We start from the raw sequence: 18,093 nt of genomic DNA on the forward strand, positions 1-18,093 counted from the left end.
CATCTCATCATAATTCAGACAGCTGGCAACTGACTCATATTTATGATGGTTGCAGTGCCCCTTTTGCGACCTTCTGACAAGCAAAGTCGATGGGGAAGCCAGATCAGCTTAATGTGTTATTAACTTAACAACTGAGGGATTCACTTAACGGCGGTGGCAAGAAAGAGTGTAAAACGGGGCAAAATTCACTTAACAAATGTCTTTAACACCTGGGTTAGTCACTGAACAACTGCAGTGATTCTGTTAACAAATTTGGTGAGAAAAGTCGTAAAATGGGGCAAAATCCCTTAACCAACATAAATTTGGGGGTCAATTGTGGCCGTAGGTTGAGGGCTACCTATATTTTGAGATCAGATGTGCAGATTAAGGTCCACTGAAGGTCAGAACACCCTGTCTTGAGGTTCTTTCTCTTCGACACTCTCTTACAATTCAGTTCACATGGCCCACATAACTTTGCAGAAATAATGAACATTTCTTTCAGTACCTAAAAAAAACAAACCCCAAACTGTGTGTGCCTTTTTGTATGCTGTGGCTGGCTCCATTTCCAAAGGACTGACGCTATGCATTGCAGCGAGTGTGCATGAAACTACTTGGCAATTCTCGCTTGGCTCAAAATGCGCTTTTATAATTTTATTCTCAACACTAACAATATTTACTTTGACACCTACGAGAACAATTCTAGCAGCTAATGTACTCGGCATTCAAAACTGCTGAAGCTTAAACTTAAAAGGAAGCAGAAGAAGAAGGGGAAAAAAAATAACAACAGCACAGTAGTTATACACAGACAAAACTTTCTGTACATAAAATGGTCTGGATAAACTGCCGTCACACTGATGTCAAGATAATGCAGGCAGATTTTTTTTTTAATGCTGTTTTTTTTTTTAGAAAAACAAAAGATTTTAAACTGCATTATGCTTAACTCTTCAAAGCTGCATGGCTAATCCTCTCACTTTCCTTAAACATTTCTAAGGATTTCAAACCCAGGAGGGAGCAGCGTTCAACCAATTACCAAGATTTCGCTTCAGCAACTTTGGCAAAGAACAACGTGGCAGGACAGGCAGTCCTTGACTTCCAAACAGTTCATTTCACGAGCGCTCGAAGCTACGATGGCACTGAAAAAAGTGACTTAGGATGGTTTTTCACCCTGATGACCATAGCTAGCATCATAGCCACACGATCAAAATTTAGACCCTTGGCAACCGACTTGTAATTGATGATGGTTGGCATGTCTCAGGGATCAAGTGATCCCCTTTTGCGACCTTTTGACAAGCAAAGTCAATGGGGAAGCCAGATTCACTTACTGTTGTGGTCCACCAGTAGCCAGCAGAGCTGGTAGCAGAGTCGGACAGTGAGGAGGTTGGGGAGAAACATGGGCCACTCCTGGAGTCTGGGGAAGGCTCTGATAAGGCCTCTGTGTCGGAGGCAGAGAGGGGGCCAGGGCCGTCTGACAGTTATCAGCTGCCTTCGGAGCTAGACAGCAGTGAGGCAAAAGAACAACTGGAGCCTGTTTCCAATGTGTGTACGTGCAGAGCTGCCAGGAGAAGGGAACAATTAAGGAACAGGGATCGACTTGGGAGTAAAAGCACAAGTGGACATTGAATGGCCTCTCCCATAGGGAATAAAAGAGGAGCCAAAGGGGGGGGGGGTTGCAGGAAACAATTCGTTCATTCGTTTCAGGAGTGTGAAGATCTGTCTGTGAATCTCAGAGACTCTGTGCCAAGCCTTTCCTTGCACAGCACTGCATTTGGAAAATATTCCCATGGCAGCTTTCCAAGCTAGATAAGGTCTGTGGTCATAAATTCACTTTTGAAAGACTGTTTGCCAGGCCTTTGCTGAATGTGAATGGGAGGAATTCACATTCATTTAACAAAAGGGGTTTTGCCTCGTGCTTTTTGGGGAAGCCTGGGTCAGAACACTTAACAACCGTGTTATTAACTTAACAACTGAGGGATTGTAGCAAGAAAGAGTGTAAAACGGGGCAAAATTCACTTAACAAATGTCTCGCGTAGCAACAGAACTTTTGGGCTCTCTTGTGGTCGTAAGCTGAGAACTAGCTAACTTGGCATGGCCAGAACAATTCCCCCTACTTCAGATTTCTATTCTGACCAGCTTCAACTCTTGAGAGTCTCTTCAGGGATACTGGATCAGCTCCAGAAAGTTCTGCCCAAGTGCATTATTCATTATTCACTATTAATAGAAAGGATGGAGAAAAGCAAATGGCAAAGAGCAGCCACCAAGCGAAACGCTTTTTTCAATTCCTTTCATTTCTTTCAAGGCGGCCCTGACACCAAAATGCTCTCTGGGTGGTTGAAGAACAGAATTTAAAATTTAACAACTAAAAAGAAAGACACAACCCGAAAAAGCTGAAGCAATACAAGACTGTGGTTTTACATCATGCCGATCGTAGTTCTTGGTTGACGGTTTGTATAGAGCTTAATAAGGATGGCTCAGGCTTTAAAATGATATATTTTCACAGTCGATTCATGATATACTGGAAAACCGATAACCTCTATGATATTTGTAAATATAACAGTATATATTTCTTCATCATGCGCCTTTATCTTTCCCTTTTGGTCCATTTCTTTACCCATTTAGATGCTGTTGTTTTTTAAAACGTCTAACAGAAACACACGCGTCAATAAAGAAACAAAACACAGCACTGGCAAAGTTGTTCTTGCTTGAACAATTCTACCTCTCAAATACTACATATTGCTCAGAATTTAAGTGTACGAGTCAATTTCATACTGACAAGCCTACATCTGTAAAGCTTTTGACATGTTTCCGAAAACAATTTTAAAACAACACCAAAAATGGTTGGCAGCATGGCGTTTTGGGGTTCGTTTTTTTTTAAATGTACGACAAATACAAGATGAAACACAATTGGGCTTATAGATTTTTAGAGAGGAACAGCATGCTTGGGTTCTAACTTGCAAGCGGAATCACAAATCCAACACAAGTGGTTATGAACATATATATATTTTTATAAAAAAAACTCAAAGCAGTCTGGCATTTTGAGTCTCAATTGCTGACTGCTGGCTTCCTGCAATATGGCAGTTCAAATCCCACCAGGATCAAGGTTGATTCAGCTTTCCGTCCTTCCGAGGTGGGTAAAATGAGGACCCAGATTGTTGGGGGCAAGAGGCTGTCTCTGTAAACCGCTTAGAGAGGGCTGGAAAGCACTGTGAAGCGGTATATAAGTCTTTATTGCTATTGTTCCCCCCCTCTGTTTCTCTCTGTCTCTTGCTCTTTCCATGTCTGTCTCTCTGTCTACTCTGTCTATCATCCATCCATCCTCATCATCTTCTTTTAATGACCCCATAATCCCTTGTGGGGGGGGGGCGTAGAGTCTGGGCAACTGAATGGAGTTAGCCGAAGGATTACTGACAGGATGCCCTTCCTGTTGCCAATGTAGTTTTGTTCAACAGATATATTCCCGCTGTGCCCAGAGAGAGAAATAACTGCCTCTGCCTAGAATTGAACTCACGGCCTCCTGATTGTGAGGCAAAAGCCCCACCTCTAGGCCACTGCACTACATCCATCTGTCCTTCCGTCCCTCCATCCATCCATCTCTTTCCATCAATCCATCCATCTGTATTTTTCCATCCATCCATCCATCCATCTGTATCTTTCCATCCATCCATCCATCTGTATATTTCCATCCATCCATCCAAGAATGGAGCTAGCAGAGGGATTACTGGCCGGATGCCCTTCCTGTCTTCAATGCAGAGTTTTGTTCAGCAAATATATTCTCATTGTGCCCAGCAAGAGAAATATCTGCCTCTACTTAGGATCGAACTCACAGCTTCCTGATTGAGGCAAGAACTGCACCTCTAGGCCACTGCACCACATCTGTCCATCCATTCGAATTCAATATTGCAGACTAATTCTGCCCACAGCCTGCAGTTCAATTCTAACTGGCTGGAGGTTGATTCATCCTTTCATCCTTCTGAAGTCAGTAAAATGAGGACCCAGATTGTTGAGGGCAATAGGCTGCAAAGCCTATTGTAAACCGCTTAGAGAGGGCTGCAAAGCACTGTGAAGCGGTCTATAAGTCTTCATTGCTATTGCTATCTGGTGTGCATCTGGGCAAGAGAACTTCAGGCAACTTTGCTGTCTGAAAAACGGACCTGCTGCTGAAAAATGCAGCATCCCAAAATCTGTTTATGGTGCTGCCTTCAATGTCAACTGGGGTCTACAATAGCATTTTACAGGCCTGGGCATGTTAACACTAGAGCTGTGGGCACAATGAAATAAAATATACAGGTCATCAGCATTCCACAAGTGCTGAGTTCTCTCTGAGCATTTGATTGACAGGGAGAGCAGTTCGGATTCAGGCCAGCAGAGAAGGAAAAAAAAGAGCTCAAAGGAAAAAAAAGAGGAGAAATTGGGTGTTCTGGGAATAACAAGAACTTTTGAATTTTTTAATAGTGAAACAAGACTTAGAAGGATTCCTGCAAGCCCATGATCTTTATAGACACCTTGAAAGTTGAACATTAGTGTCAGTAGGGTGTAATTAAAGGTAAAGGTTCCCCTTGCACATATGTGTTAGTCGTTCCTGACTCTCCGTGGTCATGTGGCCAGCATGACTCAATGCCGAAGTCGCACGGAATGCTGTTCCCTTCCCACCAAAGGTGGTCCCTATTTTTCTACTTGCATTTATGTGCTTTCGAACTGCTAGGCTGGCAGAAGCTGGGACAAGTCAAGGGAGCTCACTCTGTTACGCAGGGCTAGGGATTCGAACTGCCAACCTTTCTGATCGACAAGCTCAGCGTCTTAGTCACTGGGCCACCGCATCCCTCTAGGGTGTAATTAGTGAAGTTATTAGACTGACAACTGGGTAGACCATGGATTGATCTTCAGCTGTGGGACCTCCTGTGGTAACTTGGACCCAATCCCATTCTCTTCACCTAAGACCTAGTGTGCCCTAGTAAGTAAGATGATGGACCCAGAGTAGGAACACCTATGTTGATGTCTACTCTAAGCCATACAAGCTCACTGGATGAGTCGGGTTCAGTCACACTTTTCAGCCAAACTCTGACAAGAGACCAAATAAGAAACCAGGCTCAACAAAAAGATTGGACAACCATTTGTCTGGGATGGTATAAGGAGTCTGGGCAAGGAATTAGACTAGAAGACTTCCAAGGTCCCTTCCAACCTTATGATTCCAAATTCTTCTTAAAGTCCCTTAAAGTACATTGAAAGGACTATATTATATCATATATTAAAGTCTATTGAAGTGCTAACAAATGGAGAATGACCAAGTCTGCAGTGCTTGGTGGATCAAGTTCCATAGCTCATGACAAAGTCATCTGGCAGAGGAGCACCAAGTCTGAGATGGAGAATCTCTGCCTTCAAGCTCAGTTTCTAGAGAAGAGACCACTGCCTGCTATGGCAGATGATATCAACATAGCAATAGCAATAGCAGTTAGACTTATATACCGCTTCATAGGGCTTTCAGCCCTCTCTAAGCGGTTTAGTCAGCATATCGCCCCCACAATCTGGGTCCTCATTTCACCCACCTCGGAAGGATGGAAGGCTGAGTCAACCTTGAGCCGGTGAGATTAGAACTGCTGAACTGCAGATAACAGTCAGCTGAAGTGGCCTGCAGTACTGCACCCTAACCACTAGGCCACCTCGACTCTTCACATTTATCCCATTTGTCTATGGAGATTTTCAACCAGGTCATGGTTGTCCCCAAAGTGCTTTTTTTTGTTTTCAAAGGGCAAATGTTTAGATTAACAGAGTTGGAAGGAACCTAGTAGGTCATCTAGTCCAACCTCCTGCCCAAGCAGGAGACCCTACACCATTTCTGACAGATGCCAGTCCAGTCTCTTCTTGCAAGCCTCCAGTGATGAAGTTCCTACAACTTCAGAAGGCAACTTCTGTTCTATTGGTTGATTGTTATCCCTGTCAGGAAATTTCTCCTTATTTCTAGGTTGAATCTCTCCTTGGTCAGTTTCCATCCATTGTTCCTTGTCTGGCCTTCAGGTGCTTTGGAAATATCAACCTATTTCCTCAACCGCCCTTCCTCTCTGTGGCAGTCCCTCAAATATTGGAAGACTGCTATCCTGTCTCCCCTGGTCCTTCTCTTCACTAGACTAGCCATGCCCAGTTTCTGCAACCGTCCATGGTATGTTTTAGTCTCCAATCCCATTATCCTGGTTGCTCTTCTCTGCACTCTTTCTAGAGTCTCAACATCTTTTTTATAGTGTGTACATCACTTGAGCTTGATTGTATCCTTCTGTCAATGCAATTTAGAAATGGACTTTCTAAAAAAAAAAAAAAGAGGACTATTTCATCATTTATTAAATTTATGTGCTACCCCTCTCATTGACAATTTGACCCTTGAGGAATGAGCATTTGAAATCACATAAGACAGCTTCCTACAGAAAAGAATTGTATAGCCACTCCAGATATCCCTGCTTGGATGTTCTCCCACTAAACAAAATTCAGAACGTTTGAAAATAATCACCCAGACAAAGATGACATCTCAAGTCTATGGGCACTTCCCTCTCAATCCCAAGATTGTGATAGGGAAAACATCTTTTGTAAAGATCGTAAATGCCACTTCTATTTTATTATGGGGTTTTAAGTTATGGTAATTTTTCTGCAGCACTCTTAAGCAATTCTCTCTCCTTTTTTTGCAAGACCTCATTTTCTTATTAAGAAGACTATTTGGTGATTAGCATCACGCCCTTTGCTCAGCTGGCCTTTAACTCATTTTAATATTTAATGTGCAATAAATGACTTACTTTACAAATTCATTCAGTGTTGCAGAACAGATAAAACTAACAATGACAACCGAGATAAATGTCCTTTTGAGAAAGTTATTCAAACCCCCGCCTTTTACCATAGTGCTACTTATTTGCAGAAAGAAAAATGAAGTGCTAATAAATAAAAGAAAATAAAAAATATGTTTTCAAAAGGATAAGCCTTCAGAAATTCATCAATAAATGTTTTACTCTCAAAACATGAATCATTATATACCGATTGTTTAAAATTCTTTCTGAGCTGTCAAAAGATAATAATCTAGATGCTAGGAATCCAATTATAAGATACCTCTGTATACAATGAAGATTTTTTTTCCCTTATCCAAATCATTTAATCAGATCAACTATATTTGGATATTCAAGAGTTTAATTTGCTTGAGCAAAACTTTGTCTGGAATGCAAAACGTGAACTTTCCTTCTGAGGGAGGAAGGCATCTCCAATGCAGCTAATTTCATGCAGAAAAATGAATGATTGGGCTGTAAAAGCATGAAAATTAAGGCACTCCTTCAAACAAACTATTTATCCAAGACGAGACAATGTTTACAATACGTTAATTAAGAAAAGTTTTCACTGCTAGAAGCACAAGAACGAATTAAGGGATGGATGCCAACTTGAGGAAAAAAAACAAGTTGGTTCTCTCCATCATCTGCATTTAGCCAAGACTGATTTTTTGCTTCACATTGCGAAGTGGTAGCTTGATACTCAACTGCTTTCAAACTCATAGAATTTGGTACTCAACTGATTTTGACATGAAGATTTTGACCCGGTACTCAAAGCACAAGCTAGAACTTGTTGGTGTCAGCTGCCTTGCGACTCAATTTTTTTTGTGGGGAAAAACTGTTCAATGCTTATAGTTTTTGGAACTCATCACGTCACCCAGAACCCCGGAGTTACCGAGGTACCACTTTGAACTATTATTTTAAAAACACATTCATGAGCTTTGTAGGTTACCAGTTTGAAAACTGAGAAGCAATACAAGAGAAATTGCCATGGAGCTACAAACTCTTGTTGAGCCTGTCCACCTCATCACATATATAAATCAAATTCTTTATGATCAGAGATCAGTAATAAAAACAACCCAATAAAAAAACCCCTAACCTACGTGAAACAAAGAGCCATTTCGGGAAGTCTGAAACTGCAGCATAGAAGGCACTGTGCTCGTAATTCCTAGTCCTTTATTTATTTTTTTAACTTGGTCATAAGAAAAATAGGCTACAGGGAAAGTTAGGCCCTCACTGGCCAGGTATGTAATGTTCTATAGCAGTGATGGCTAACTTTTTCCGGACCGAGTGCCCAAAGCGTGTGTGTGTGTGCAAATGCGCACATACCCAAACCCCCAAAATGCAATGCAGGTGGCCCCCCCACATGACCCCATCCCCCCCACATACACAGCCCCCCGCATGTGCCCCCCCCCACATGCACGAGACCCGATGACTAACCGGCCGGAAGGAGGCACGCGTGCATGGACGGCAGTGCTGAACTGGGGCGACAGCTCGCGTGCCCGCAGAGAGGGCATTGCCTGCCACCTGTGGGTCTATAGCATTCCTTGTAATAGAAATGAGCAACACTGATTTTCTCACTGAAACCAGCCGTATTTTTTTTAACTATTTGTGGCATGCTGCTAAGAGTCTGCCATTCTGCATCATCCTATCTTTGGTCTTCTAACTATAGATTAGTAACCTCCTTTTTAAAGGAAGAACGGTACTGTATTTCTGAAACGAATGAAGCAGCTTTGATTCCCCCCCCCCTCTTTTTTTTCTTTTCCCCTACAGGGGAGAAATATAGCTAAATTAACATTTTCCCACTGTTGCGAGATGTGTGGGTTTTGATGACAGGTCTGTGGCTTCTCTCTTCCGTTCAATCTCTTTGAGGCATTGTCGCCGGGAAGCAACGCCAGGAAAAATAATAATAAAAGTTTTAACTCAAACAGAAGGTTAAATGCTAGGTTCCACACCAAGAAGAAGCTAGCTCCAGATAAGTGCAGCCCAGATGATTTCTGGTTTTAAAATTGGAACGATTGCGGTTCCATGGATATTATGTTGAGAAAGCAAGAATCTAAATTCTGTAACAGTCCCCATTCCTCTGATGCTAACACAGACTAATAGGAAGTTGTCGCATCTCACGTACGGAGAGGAGAAGTATGAAAAATATTACTAACTATACCCTCTGATGCTCAATTTGTGTAGACTAATGCATGGCATGCGCCTTCAGAAATGAAACCATCTTCATTAATTTGATTCTCTGCTCTTTGTGGAGTTTAGGATATCAATATTGCACAATCCATCTCCTCTCGTCTAATAAAACGGGCAGCGGGATGATGGGAAAAAGAACCAAAAATACATCATCGGGTGCAACTATTGCTACTCGAGAATGACAGGTCATTTTTCCTGCCGCAGGACTATCAACTCTGAATTCACAGCTTCGTTGTTCAACCCAAGCTGCCTGGTGGGGGAAGAAAAACCGGGCAGGTTGCAGAGAGGCTGTATTAAACAGCATCTTCTCAAGCCGCAAAGATATGGTCTTTGACTATCGGGTGGGGGTGGGGAATCCTAATCAAGAAAACGTCACTTTTTAGGGCAGGGGTCCCCAACCCCCAGGGCTGTGACCTGGTACTCAGCCATGGGCCCGTTGGGAATTGGACTGTGCAAGAGGCAACGAAACTCCATTTGTGCAAGCAGCGGGCGTGCGCCTTGGTCCGTGAAGCTCCATTTGTGCAAGTGCACCCATTGTATGGTGGGAAACCACCCACTCTTCGCCCACCTACCCCCACTGGTCTGCAGAGACAGAAAGGATGGGGACCCCTGTTTCACAGCATACAGATTTAACCCAGAGGTCAGATGCCATGCATTAACAGAGGGATTCAATCAAGGGAGGTGCTAATACCACTCTATAAAGAGCAGAAGCAGCCTGCAGTACTCCACTCCAACCACTGCGCCACCATAATGCCTCACTTAACAACAGAAACGTTGGGCTCTCCTGTGGCCGTAAGCCAAGGACTACCTGTAGCCGTCACTGATGTCTCTTCCAGCCCATTTTACACAGCCGCTTTCTGACAGGCTTAATTTCCTTATCAACAGGAATGTACTTACGATCAGAAGAATATTCCATTTGGGACGATGGAGCAGCTGTCCCTTCGCCCGCCTGAGCTGCACTGGCGTTTTCGGCCTGAGCTTTGCGAACAAGGGCTGCCAATGGGTGATCGGGATCCACCACCTTCAGTGGCTACAAGAGGCAAAGACAAGGGACATCACGGGGGCTGAACTCCCTCACCCTGACTGCCCAACGTCAAACGATCATCTCTGTGACTCAGAAAAGCTTCACAAATTCTTCAATCCCATTGGCTAGGATGACTCAAACAGCTTGCTGGAGATCACCGTCATCATTTAACGACTCCATAATCCCTTGTGGGGGTGGAGTCTGGGCAACTGAATGGAGCTGAGCATTTACTGGCCAGATGCCCTTCTTGTCGCCAATGCGGAGTTTTGTTCAGCAGATATATCCTCATTGTGTCCAGAGAGAGAAATATCTTCCTCTACCTAGGATCGAACTCACAGCCTCCTGACTGTGAGGTGAGAGCTCCACCTCTAGTCCAACCCACCACTCCAAACGGCTTGCTGGAGATAGGATTTATTAATTATTTATCTGCGAACTGAACCAGGAAGAGGCCATTTTCTTGGTTCATCATTGCCCTACAGTTACAGGAAGGGGGAGGAAAGTTGGAATGCCTTACTAAACACAAGATAAATCTTGCTTGTAGGAACCAAGGTCATCTCCCAGGTCATGGAGGAAGGAGAAGAGTGCCTGACGAGTTTGCCAATTAACATAATTGGCCAATGTGACCAATGACACTTGGGGGAAGGGATTATTGCTTGTTTTAACTATACTGAACCTGTGGGAATGATTGAGAGTTGGTTTTACACGAAGCGTGTCGATATGATGTACCCAATAAAGAAGTTCTTTGAGGAAGCAAGTGGCCTCGTAGTTCTGATTTGCCTCATTAGTCGGGACCTTGACAACCTAAGTATAATCTTTATTGTCATTGTACTTAAATACAACGAAATTGGTTGTATCTGATTTATATCTCGCCTTATTTTTGTAAACCTTTATCAGGCTTGGAGAGTGGCCAGGCCGATATCTTTCAGATGCCGCAATACTTGGCAAGAATGCAGGAATGAACTAATTGTCTCCTGCAAATTCCATTCCTCTTTCGCTTCTTTTTTATTTCCTATGGGAAGGGCCATTCATCGTCCAACTGTGGCCTTACTCCCAAATCGACCCCTGTTGTTTAGCTGTTCCCTTCATCTGGCAACTCTGCACATGCGCACACTGGGAACAGGCTCCAGCTGTTTGTCTGCCTCACAGATGTCTGACTCCGAAGGCAGCACATAACTACCAGATGGCCCTGGCCCCATCTCTGCCTCCAATGCAGAGCCCTCATCCGAAACCTTCCCCAGACTCCAGGACTGGCCTATGTTCCTCCCCAACCTCCTCACTGTCCGAATCTGCTGGCCGCCGGTGGGCCACAACACTGGTGATTGGCCCAAAGTCATCTAACTGGTGGGACTCAAAGTCATCTAACTGGTGGGACTCAAGAGTCCCCTGGTTTCTAGGCCAGCATCTTAGCCACAGCACAAAACTGGCTCTCTATCCTAGTACTACTTGAGAGGGACAAGGCTTTCAATAGAAAGAAAAAATAGAAGAGCATGCTCTTTGGAATAGTTAATTTTTATCATGCTTTTGCCCATCAAAAACCGGTGGGGAAAATGTTGAATTCTCTCTTCGCTGAAAGAAACTGTTGAGATCAGAGAAGTGGCTTCTAAAACCTTATTGTAGAAAACAGCCGCCACCTAAATATAGATGAAGGAAGGGAAACCTCAAAGGTTTTTGCTAGTAGACAAGAGGAAAATAACTTCACTTCATACGGTATGCTAACCTAGAAGGGCATTATCTACCATTAGTAACATGGAGTAGGGTCTGGCAAAGCAAAGGGGGAGGGGGGGAGGAATGATTGTATATAGAAACTCACAAACTTGACACCACAATTAAAACCAGACTGGAAGTCTTCCCCTTAAAAGAATAGCAAGCGGCAGCATTACCTTCATCAGCTCTTCTAGCCTGCTCCGTTTCTTAGACGCGAAAAGGCTGGGATGCAGATAATTGCCTTCGTTGTCGTCGTCGTCATCGTCATCATCTTCATCGCCATCTTCCATTGCATCTGTCGAGTGAAGAATGGAAAGGATGGGACTTTTTTTAAAAAAAACAGTGGTATTCCAGAGAGCTACACTGTTTTGACAGCCACAGTGGGAGAATCATGAATGGAAGGAGTGAGTGGAAAGCCCGAAGCCAAGTGAAAACCATCTGGGCACCATTCAAGAGCACCGCAGAGGCCGCCGTGTTGGCCAGCTGTTGTTCAAAACCTGCCGGGGTGATTGACAACATGACATTCAGTATGCTGCAAATGATGCTGCCTTGAAGGCACCAATGCTTCTTGGGCGAGCTCAGCCCTGCACAGCATCCATTTTTCATTGCAATATGGGTAATCTCTGACTGAGAATAACTCACTTATATTTATTCATTTTGTCATGTTTACTAATAGCAGTAGCAACAGCACTTAGACTTATATACCGCTTCATAGTGCTTTTACAGCCCTCTCTAAGCGGTTTACAGTCAGCATATTGCCCCCTTAAGTTCACTGGTATTTATTTATTTTGTCATGTTTTGTCATGTTCGTGTCGTGTGTATTGAAGGTGGTGACTCTTTGAGCTGTATGCAATGAAATTTCATTTTAATGTATGCCGATTAGTGTAGTCAAAGCGACAATAAAGTTATTATTCTATTCTAATCTATTCTATATTTCTATTCTATTCTACTTTTCTTCTCCTTCTATTCTATTCTTCTCTCCTCCTCCTCCCTATTCTATTGTATTTCATTCTATTCTATTCCATTTCTATTTTATTCTATTCTGTTCCATTCCATTCCTTTCTCCTCATTCTATTCTATTCCATATTTCTATTCTACTCTATTCTGTCCATTCCATTCCTTTCTCATCATTCTATTCTATTCTTCTCTCCTCCTCCTCCCTATTCTATTGTATTTCATTCTATTCTATTCCATATTTCTATTCTATTCTACTTTCCTTGTCCTTCTATTCTTCTCTCCTCCTCCTCCCTATTCTATTGCATTTCATTCTATTCTATTCCATATTTCTATTCTACTCTATTCTGTTCCATTCCATTCTCCTCATTCTATTCTATTCTATTCCATATTTCTATTCTATTCTAAGCCGTTGGCAGCTACATGGCTGCATTTTATGATAGCTTTGCAGAAAACTGGCACTTTTACTATTTTGGGGCAAACTGTGCCCATAGCAATTCAACGGTTTGCTTTACAACCGCTGACAAAGGAAAAAAAATCAGTCTGGCCACATGACGAACCCACGTTACAGCCCTGGTAAGTGAGGCTCCAGGATGGTCGTTATGTCGAGGACTGCCTTTTAACAGCAACATTTCCTGCCTGGAACATTTTAAGCCAAATGTTTTCTCAAAGCTACTGATTACTTCTACAGAAGAGCCCTGTCAAAAGGAGTAAAACCACCTAAAAAAATGCAAGCATAAAACTTCAGGTTTTTTATATGGATTTAAAAAAGAACTCAGCTAAACGCTGCCAAAAGTTGGGTTATGCCTAGGGAGGCCGTCATTTGAAGCGTTTAAACTTCTAATCCTCTCTATAGCCTTTTTTTGGGGGGGGGGGGGGGGAGAACAGCTTAAAACATCTGCAGCAGATATTACCGAAGAGCTTCCTCAGCTGTCAAGACGCAGAAGTGATTTAGACAGGAGCGCACAAGCTTACAGGCTTCCTCCTGCCTGACACCGTGTTTCAGAAAAGAAAGAGCCCTCCCCCCACAAAAAAAAATCACTTACTTTTTTTCTCCTCTTTTTTCTTCTCTGAAGAAGCAGCGTAGCGCCCTTCCTTCATGGCTTTCTGAATAAATTTGTAGTAAGGATTGAGGTAGTGATCAAACCGCAGGAAATCAAATTGGGAGTTCCGAGCCTGTTTGGCTTTCAGCATAATCTCAAACTGGACTCCCTGCTTGCAGACGAAATTCGCTGTCCGTTCGATGATTGCGTGCATTTTGGCAGTGGGAGGCTATGGGGGGGGGGGGTGATAAAACAAAACTAGGTTCATCTTAATGAAAAGAAGGACTAGGGGTGACATGATAACGGTGTTCCAATATCTCAGGGGCTGCCACAGAGAAAAGGGGTCAACCTATTCTTCAAAGCATCTGAAGGCAGGACAAGAAGCAATGTGTGGAAGCTAATCAAGGAGAGAAGCAACCTGGAACCAAGGAGAAATTTCCTGACAGTTAGAACAATTAATCAATGGAGCTAAATTTTCTCCCCAGAGTGAGTTTAATTATGGTTTTGTTGTCTTGAAAAAGGAAGATGCCCAGAGATTAGATGATTTTGGGATAGGAAACAAACCATGATCATCATGACACTCTTTCATGAAAACTAGAAATATCGGCTAATCTTTTGGAGGCATCTTAGCCCAATGTAAGTCATTCTTGGATTCCAACACTGAGGCTGCCTGGGGTTGCTTGGAGTTGGGAGGCTAAAGCATCCATGGGAGCTTTCCATGGGAGAAGTTGCTTAAAGAGGGAGTATCTTTTGGAAGTATGTTGGCCTTAATCTTAAGACATGTTGAAATGAAGGCTTGGTGAAATTTAACTAGGGTCAGAAGTGTTCTATATCTCGTATTGGATCTGTAAATGTTCACTGGGCACATGATATAAAGCAGGGTTTCTCCACCTCTGCAACTTTTAAGATGGGTGGACTTCAACTCAATTAGAACAATTAATCAGTGGAAGAACTTGCCTCCAGAAGTTGTGAATGCTCCAACATTGGAAGTTTTTAAGAAGATGTTGGATAACCATTTATCTGAAGTGGTGTAGGGTTTCCTGCCTATGTAGGGGGTTAGACTAGAAGACCTCCAAGGTCCCTCCCAACTCTGTTATTCTATTCTATTCTTAACAGATGCAGTTTTTCTTTCTGTTCAGGCCTCCCTTTCCCTCTTTTGTTTTCCACATGTGGCAAATGATCTTAAACCCTGGCAGCCAAACACCTGCTCTTTCCTGAGCTTTGCCACTCCAAAAGAGAAAATCAAAAGTGAATCTTTATATTCCCTTGTTGCAATTACACAGGGCAATGCAGAGATTTTACACAACAAATAGGTAAAGACAAAGACGGTGTGTGTGTGTGTGTTTGTAATTTTACGACTTATGATATCAAAACAAAGCACGGCTTGGCTGTGTAAGAGCAGAAAGCCATCAAATCATCTTCCATCTGGCCTGGAATTGCAACAATAAAAGTGGGAAACCATTAACACATTTCTTGTGAATTGTGGCCATCCAATAAGCAGCAGGCTATAGAGATGAACTCTGAAAAAGGCTCCTAGATCTCATGATTGCAAAGCAAAGGGGGGGGGGGAGAGAATGTGGCTATTAGAACGGTGAAACGCTGAGAAAAAAAGGCCAATTTTCTTGCTTCTCTCCCCCCCCCCCCCCCCCCAGCTTTTGACTACAAATCGTCCACATTACAGTTTCATTCTTTTTCAAGATGGGTGCAATTGTAAACACCTGAGGCATTAACCAACAACTGGGGTTCCTCAACCGTTTTAAGGATCTTGAAACCACAGACTTTCCATTGTTGTCAAAAGGAAAGGTTGGGGCAATAAATATACCAAAGAGGAGTACGAATCTTTTATAGCAAGCATTTACCAACAAGAAACGTTATTTAAAGAAAATATACGGAGTCCTTGACCCTAACAGAACAGAATAACAGAGTTGGAAGGGACATTGGAGGTCTTCTAGTCCAACCTCAAATCATGGTTATCTACCCAAGATGACCTATAGATAAACTTCTAATAAGATCAGAATTGTTTGCTGTGATGGCACAGTGGTCAGAATGCAGTGTTGCAGGCTAACTCTGCCGACTGCCAGCAGTTCGATCCTGACCGGCTCAAGGTTGACCAAGCCTTCCATCCTTCCGAGGTGGGTAAAATGAGGACCCAGATTGTTGGGGGCAAGAGGCTGACTCTGTAAACTGCTTAAAGAGGTCTGTGAAGTATATGTCTGAGTACTATTGCCATTGTTCTTCCTTCCTTCCTTCCTTCCTTCCTTCCTTCCTTCCTTGGTCTGCAGTGGTCAGAGTGCAGTATTGCAGGATATTTCTGCTGACTGCCTGAAATTTGGCAGTTCAAATCCCACCAGGCTCAAGGTTGACTCAGCCTTCCGTCCTTCCGAGGTGGGTAAAATGAGGACCCAGATTGTTGGGGGCAAGAGGCTGACTCTGTAAACTACTTAAAGAGGTCTGTGAAGCAGTATATGTCTACGTGCTATTGCCATTGTTCTTCCTTTTCTCCTTCCTTCCTTCCTTCGGTCCGCAGTGGTCAGAGTGCAGTACTGCAGGATATTTCTGCTGACTGCCTGAAATTTGGCAGTTCAAATCCCACCAGGCTCAAGGTTGACTCAGTCTTCCGTCCTTCCGAGGTGGGTAAAATGAGGACCCAGATTGTTGGGGGTAAGAGGCTGACTCTTTAAAACCACTTAGAGGGGGTGGTAAAGCACTGTGAAGTGATCTATAAATAAGTGTTATCACCCTTCCTTCCTTCCTTCCTTCCTTCCTTCCTTCCTTCCTTCCTTCCTTCCTTCCTTCCTTCCTTCCTTCCTGTTTGATTCTGACTGACTCAAGGTTGACTCAGCCTTCCATCCTTCCAATATGGGTAAAATGAGGACCCAGATTGTTGGGGGCAAGAGGCTGACTCTGTAAAGCACTTAGAGGGGGCTTACAATAGTTTAGTGACAGTTCAGCGACCAGAGCAGTGAAAAAAACTGACTTAGGATGGTTCTTCACATTTAGGAGCATTGCAGCATCCCCACAGTCATGTGATCAAAATTCAGACACTTGGCAACGGATTCATATTTATGACGGTCGCAGTGTCCCAGGGTCCCGTGATTCCCCCTTCGGCGACCTTCTGACAAGCAAAGTCAATGGGGAAGCCAGATTTACTTAACAGCCGTGCTACTAACTTAACAACAGGAGAGATTCACTTAGCATCTGTGGCAACACTCGCTTAACAACCGCCTTGCTTAGCAACATAAATGTTGGGCTCAATTACGGTTGTAAGTAGAGGACTATCCGTATTGGAGGGTTTTTTTAATCAATTTTTTTTACAGTTAAATCACCTGAGAAATATTGTAATGTGTAAGTCTTTTAGAGGAATAACCTGGGAGCGGTTTATTTTGCACTCCCCACTGTCAGTTTTGTTTCCCTTAAGTGCATGAAAAGGTTCTTTAAAAAGTACCATTTATTAAATTTATATCCTGTTTTTTAAAAAGCAGGGCAACATGCTATCCTTTTTACAGTTGTTTTCTGTCAACCTCCAAGTTAGATAGGCTTGGTCAAGGGAAGTTGACTTGTCCAAAGTGTTCTGACCTAGGCTTCACTGAGCAAACTCCTTGTCCCGACAAAAAACCCTTTTATTAATTCACTGTGAATTCTACTCATTCACATCCAGCAAAGTCTTTCAAGGGAGGATTTACAGTCACAGACCTTATCTGGCTTGGAGAGCTGACAGGCGGATGTCTGCAAAACTTGGCAAGGGGTCTCAAAGAGTCACAAACAAATTAGCAAACTAATTGTCTACTGCAAACTCTCCTCCCCTTTCGCTCTTCTTTTATTTCCTCTGGGAGGGGCCATTCATCATCCACCTGTGGCCTTACTCCCAAGTTGACCCGTTCTTTAGCTCTTCCCTTCATCTGGTAATTCTGCGCATGCGCACACTGGGAACAGGCTCCAGCTGTTAGTCTGCCTCACTGATGTCTGACTCTGAAGGCAGCTGATAACTGTCAGACGGCTCTGGCCCCCTCTCTGCCTCCGACACAGAGCCCTCATCAGAGCCTTCCCCAGATTCCAGGACTGGCCCATCTTCCTCCCCAACCTCCTCACTGTCCAAATCTGCTGCCAGCTCCGTTGACCGCTGGTGGGTCACAACACTAAGTCATCTAAGGTGCTTCCATAACTGAAAGCAGATTAAACCTGTCCTAACCAGCCTGACACTTGTCTGCTGCATCAAGCCAGCCGTTTTAAAGGCAGTTGCTAAAATTAGGTGGCAAAACGAACCCACTTCATCCTGTGATTACACAGTGGGACACAAATTCTGCAACAGTTTTATAGATTTCTTATGCGAGGCTCCAATCATGCAGTTAATTTCAAAGGCAACCAGGGAACAATATCGTTAAAAAAAAAAGAACATGGAGCCACC

At 43.3% G+C, this 18,093-nt stretch overlaps 1 protein-coding gene across 5 annotated transcripts in view; it reads right to left on the minus strand.

The window, feature by feature from the left end:
• SFSWAP (splicing factor SWAP) overlaps window positions 1-18,093 on the minus strand; it is a 108,971-nt gene that overhangs the window by 76,774 nt on the left and 14,104 nt on the right. For all 5 annotated transcript variants that reach the window (XM_032228793.1, XM_032228792.1, XM_032228797.1 and 2 more), the window contains 3 exons: window positions 13,692-13,917; window positions 11,868-11,986; window positions 9,861-9,993 (listed from right to left, as the gene is read on the minus strand). In XM_032228793.1, the coding sequence (XP_032084684.1) occupies window positions 9,861-9,993; window positions 11,868-11,986; window positions 13,692-13,917 (478 nt within the window). The remainder of the gene's footprint in view (window positions 1-9,860; window positions 9,994-11,867; window positions 11,987-13,691; window positions 13,918-18,093) is intronic.

Source organism: Thamnophis elegans, chromosome 13 (assembly GCF_009769535.1).
Source record: "Thamnophis elegans isolate rThaEle1 chromosome 13, rThaEle1.pri, whole genome shotgun sequence".
In the NCBI taxonomy this organism is placed as follows: domain Eukaryota; kingdom Metazoa; phylum Chordata; class Lepidosauria; order Squamata; family Colubridae; genus Thamnophis; species Thamnophis elegans.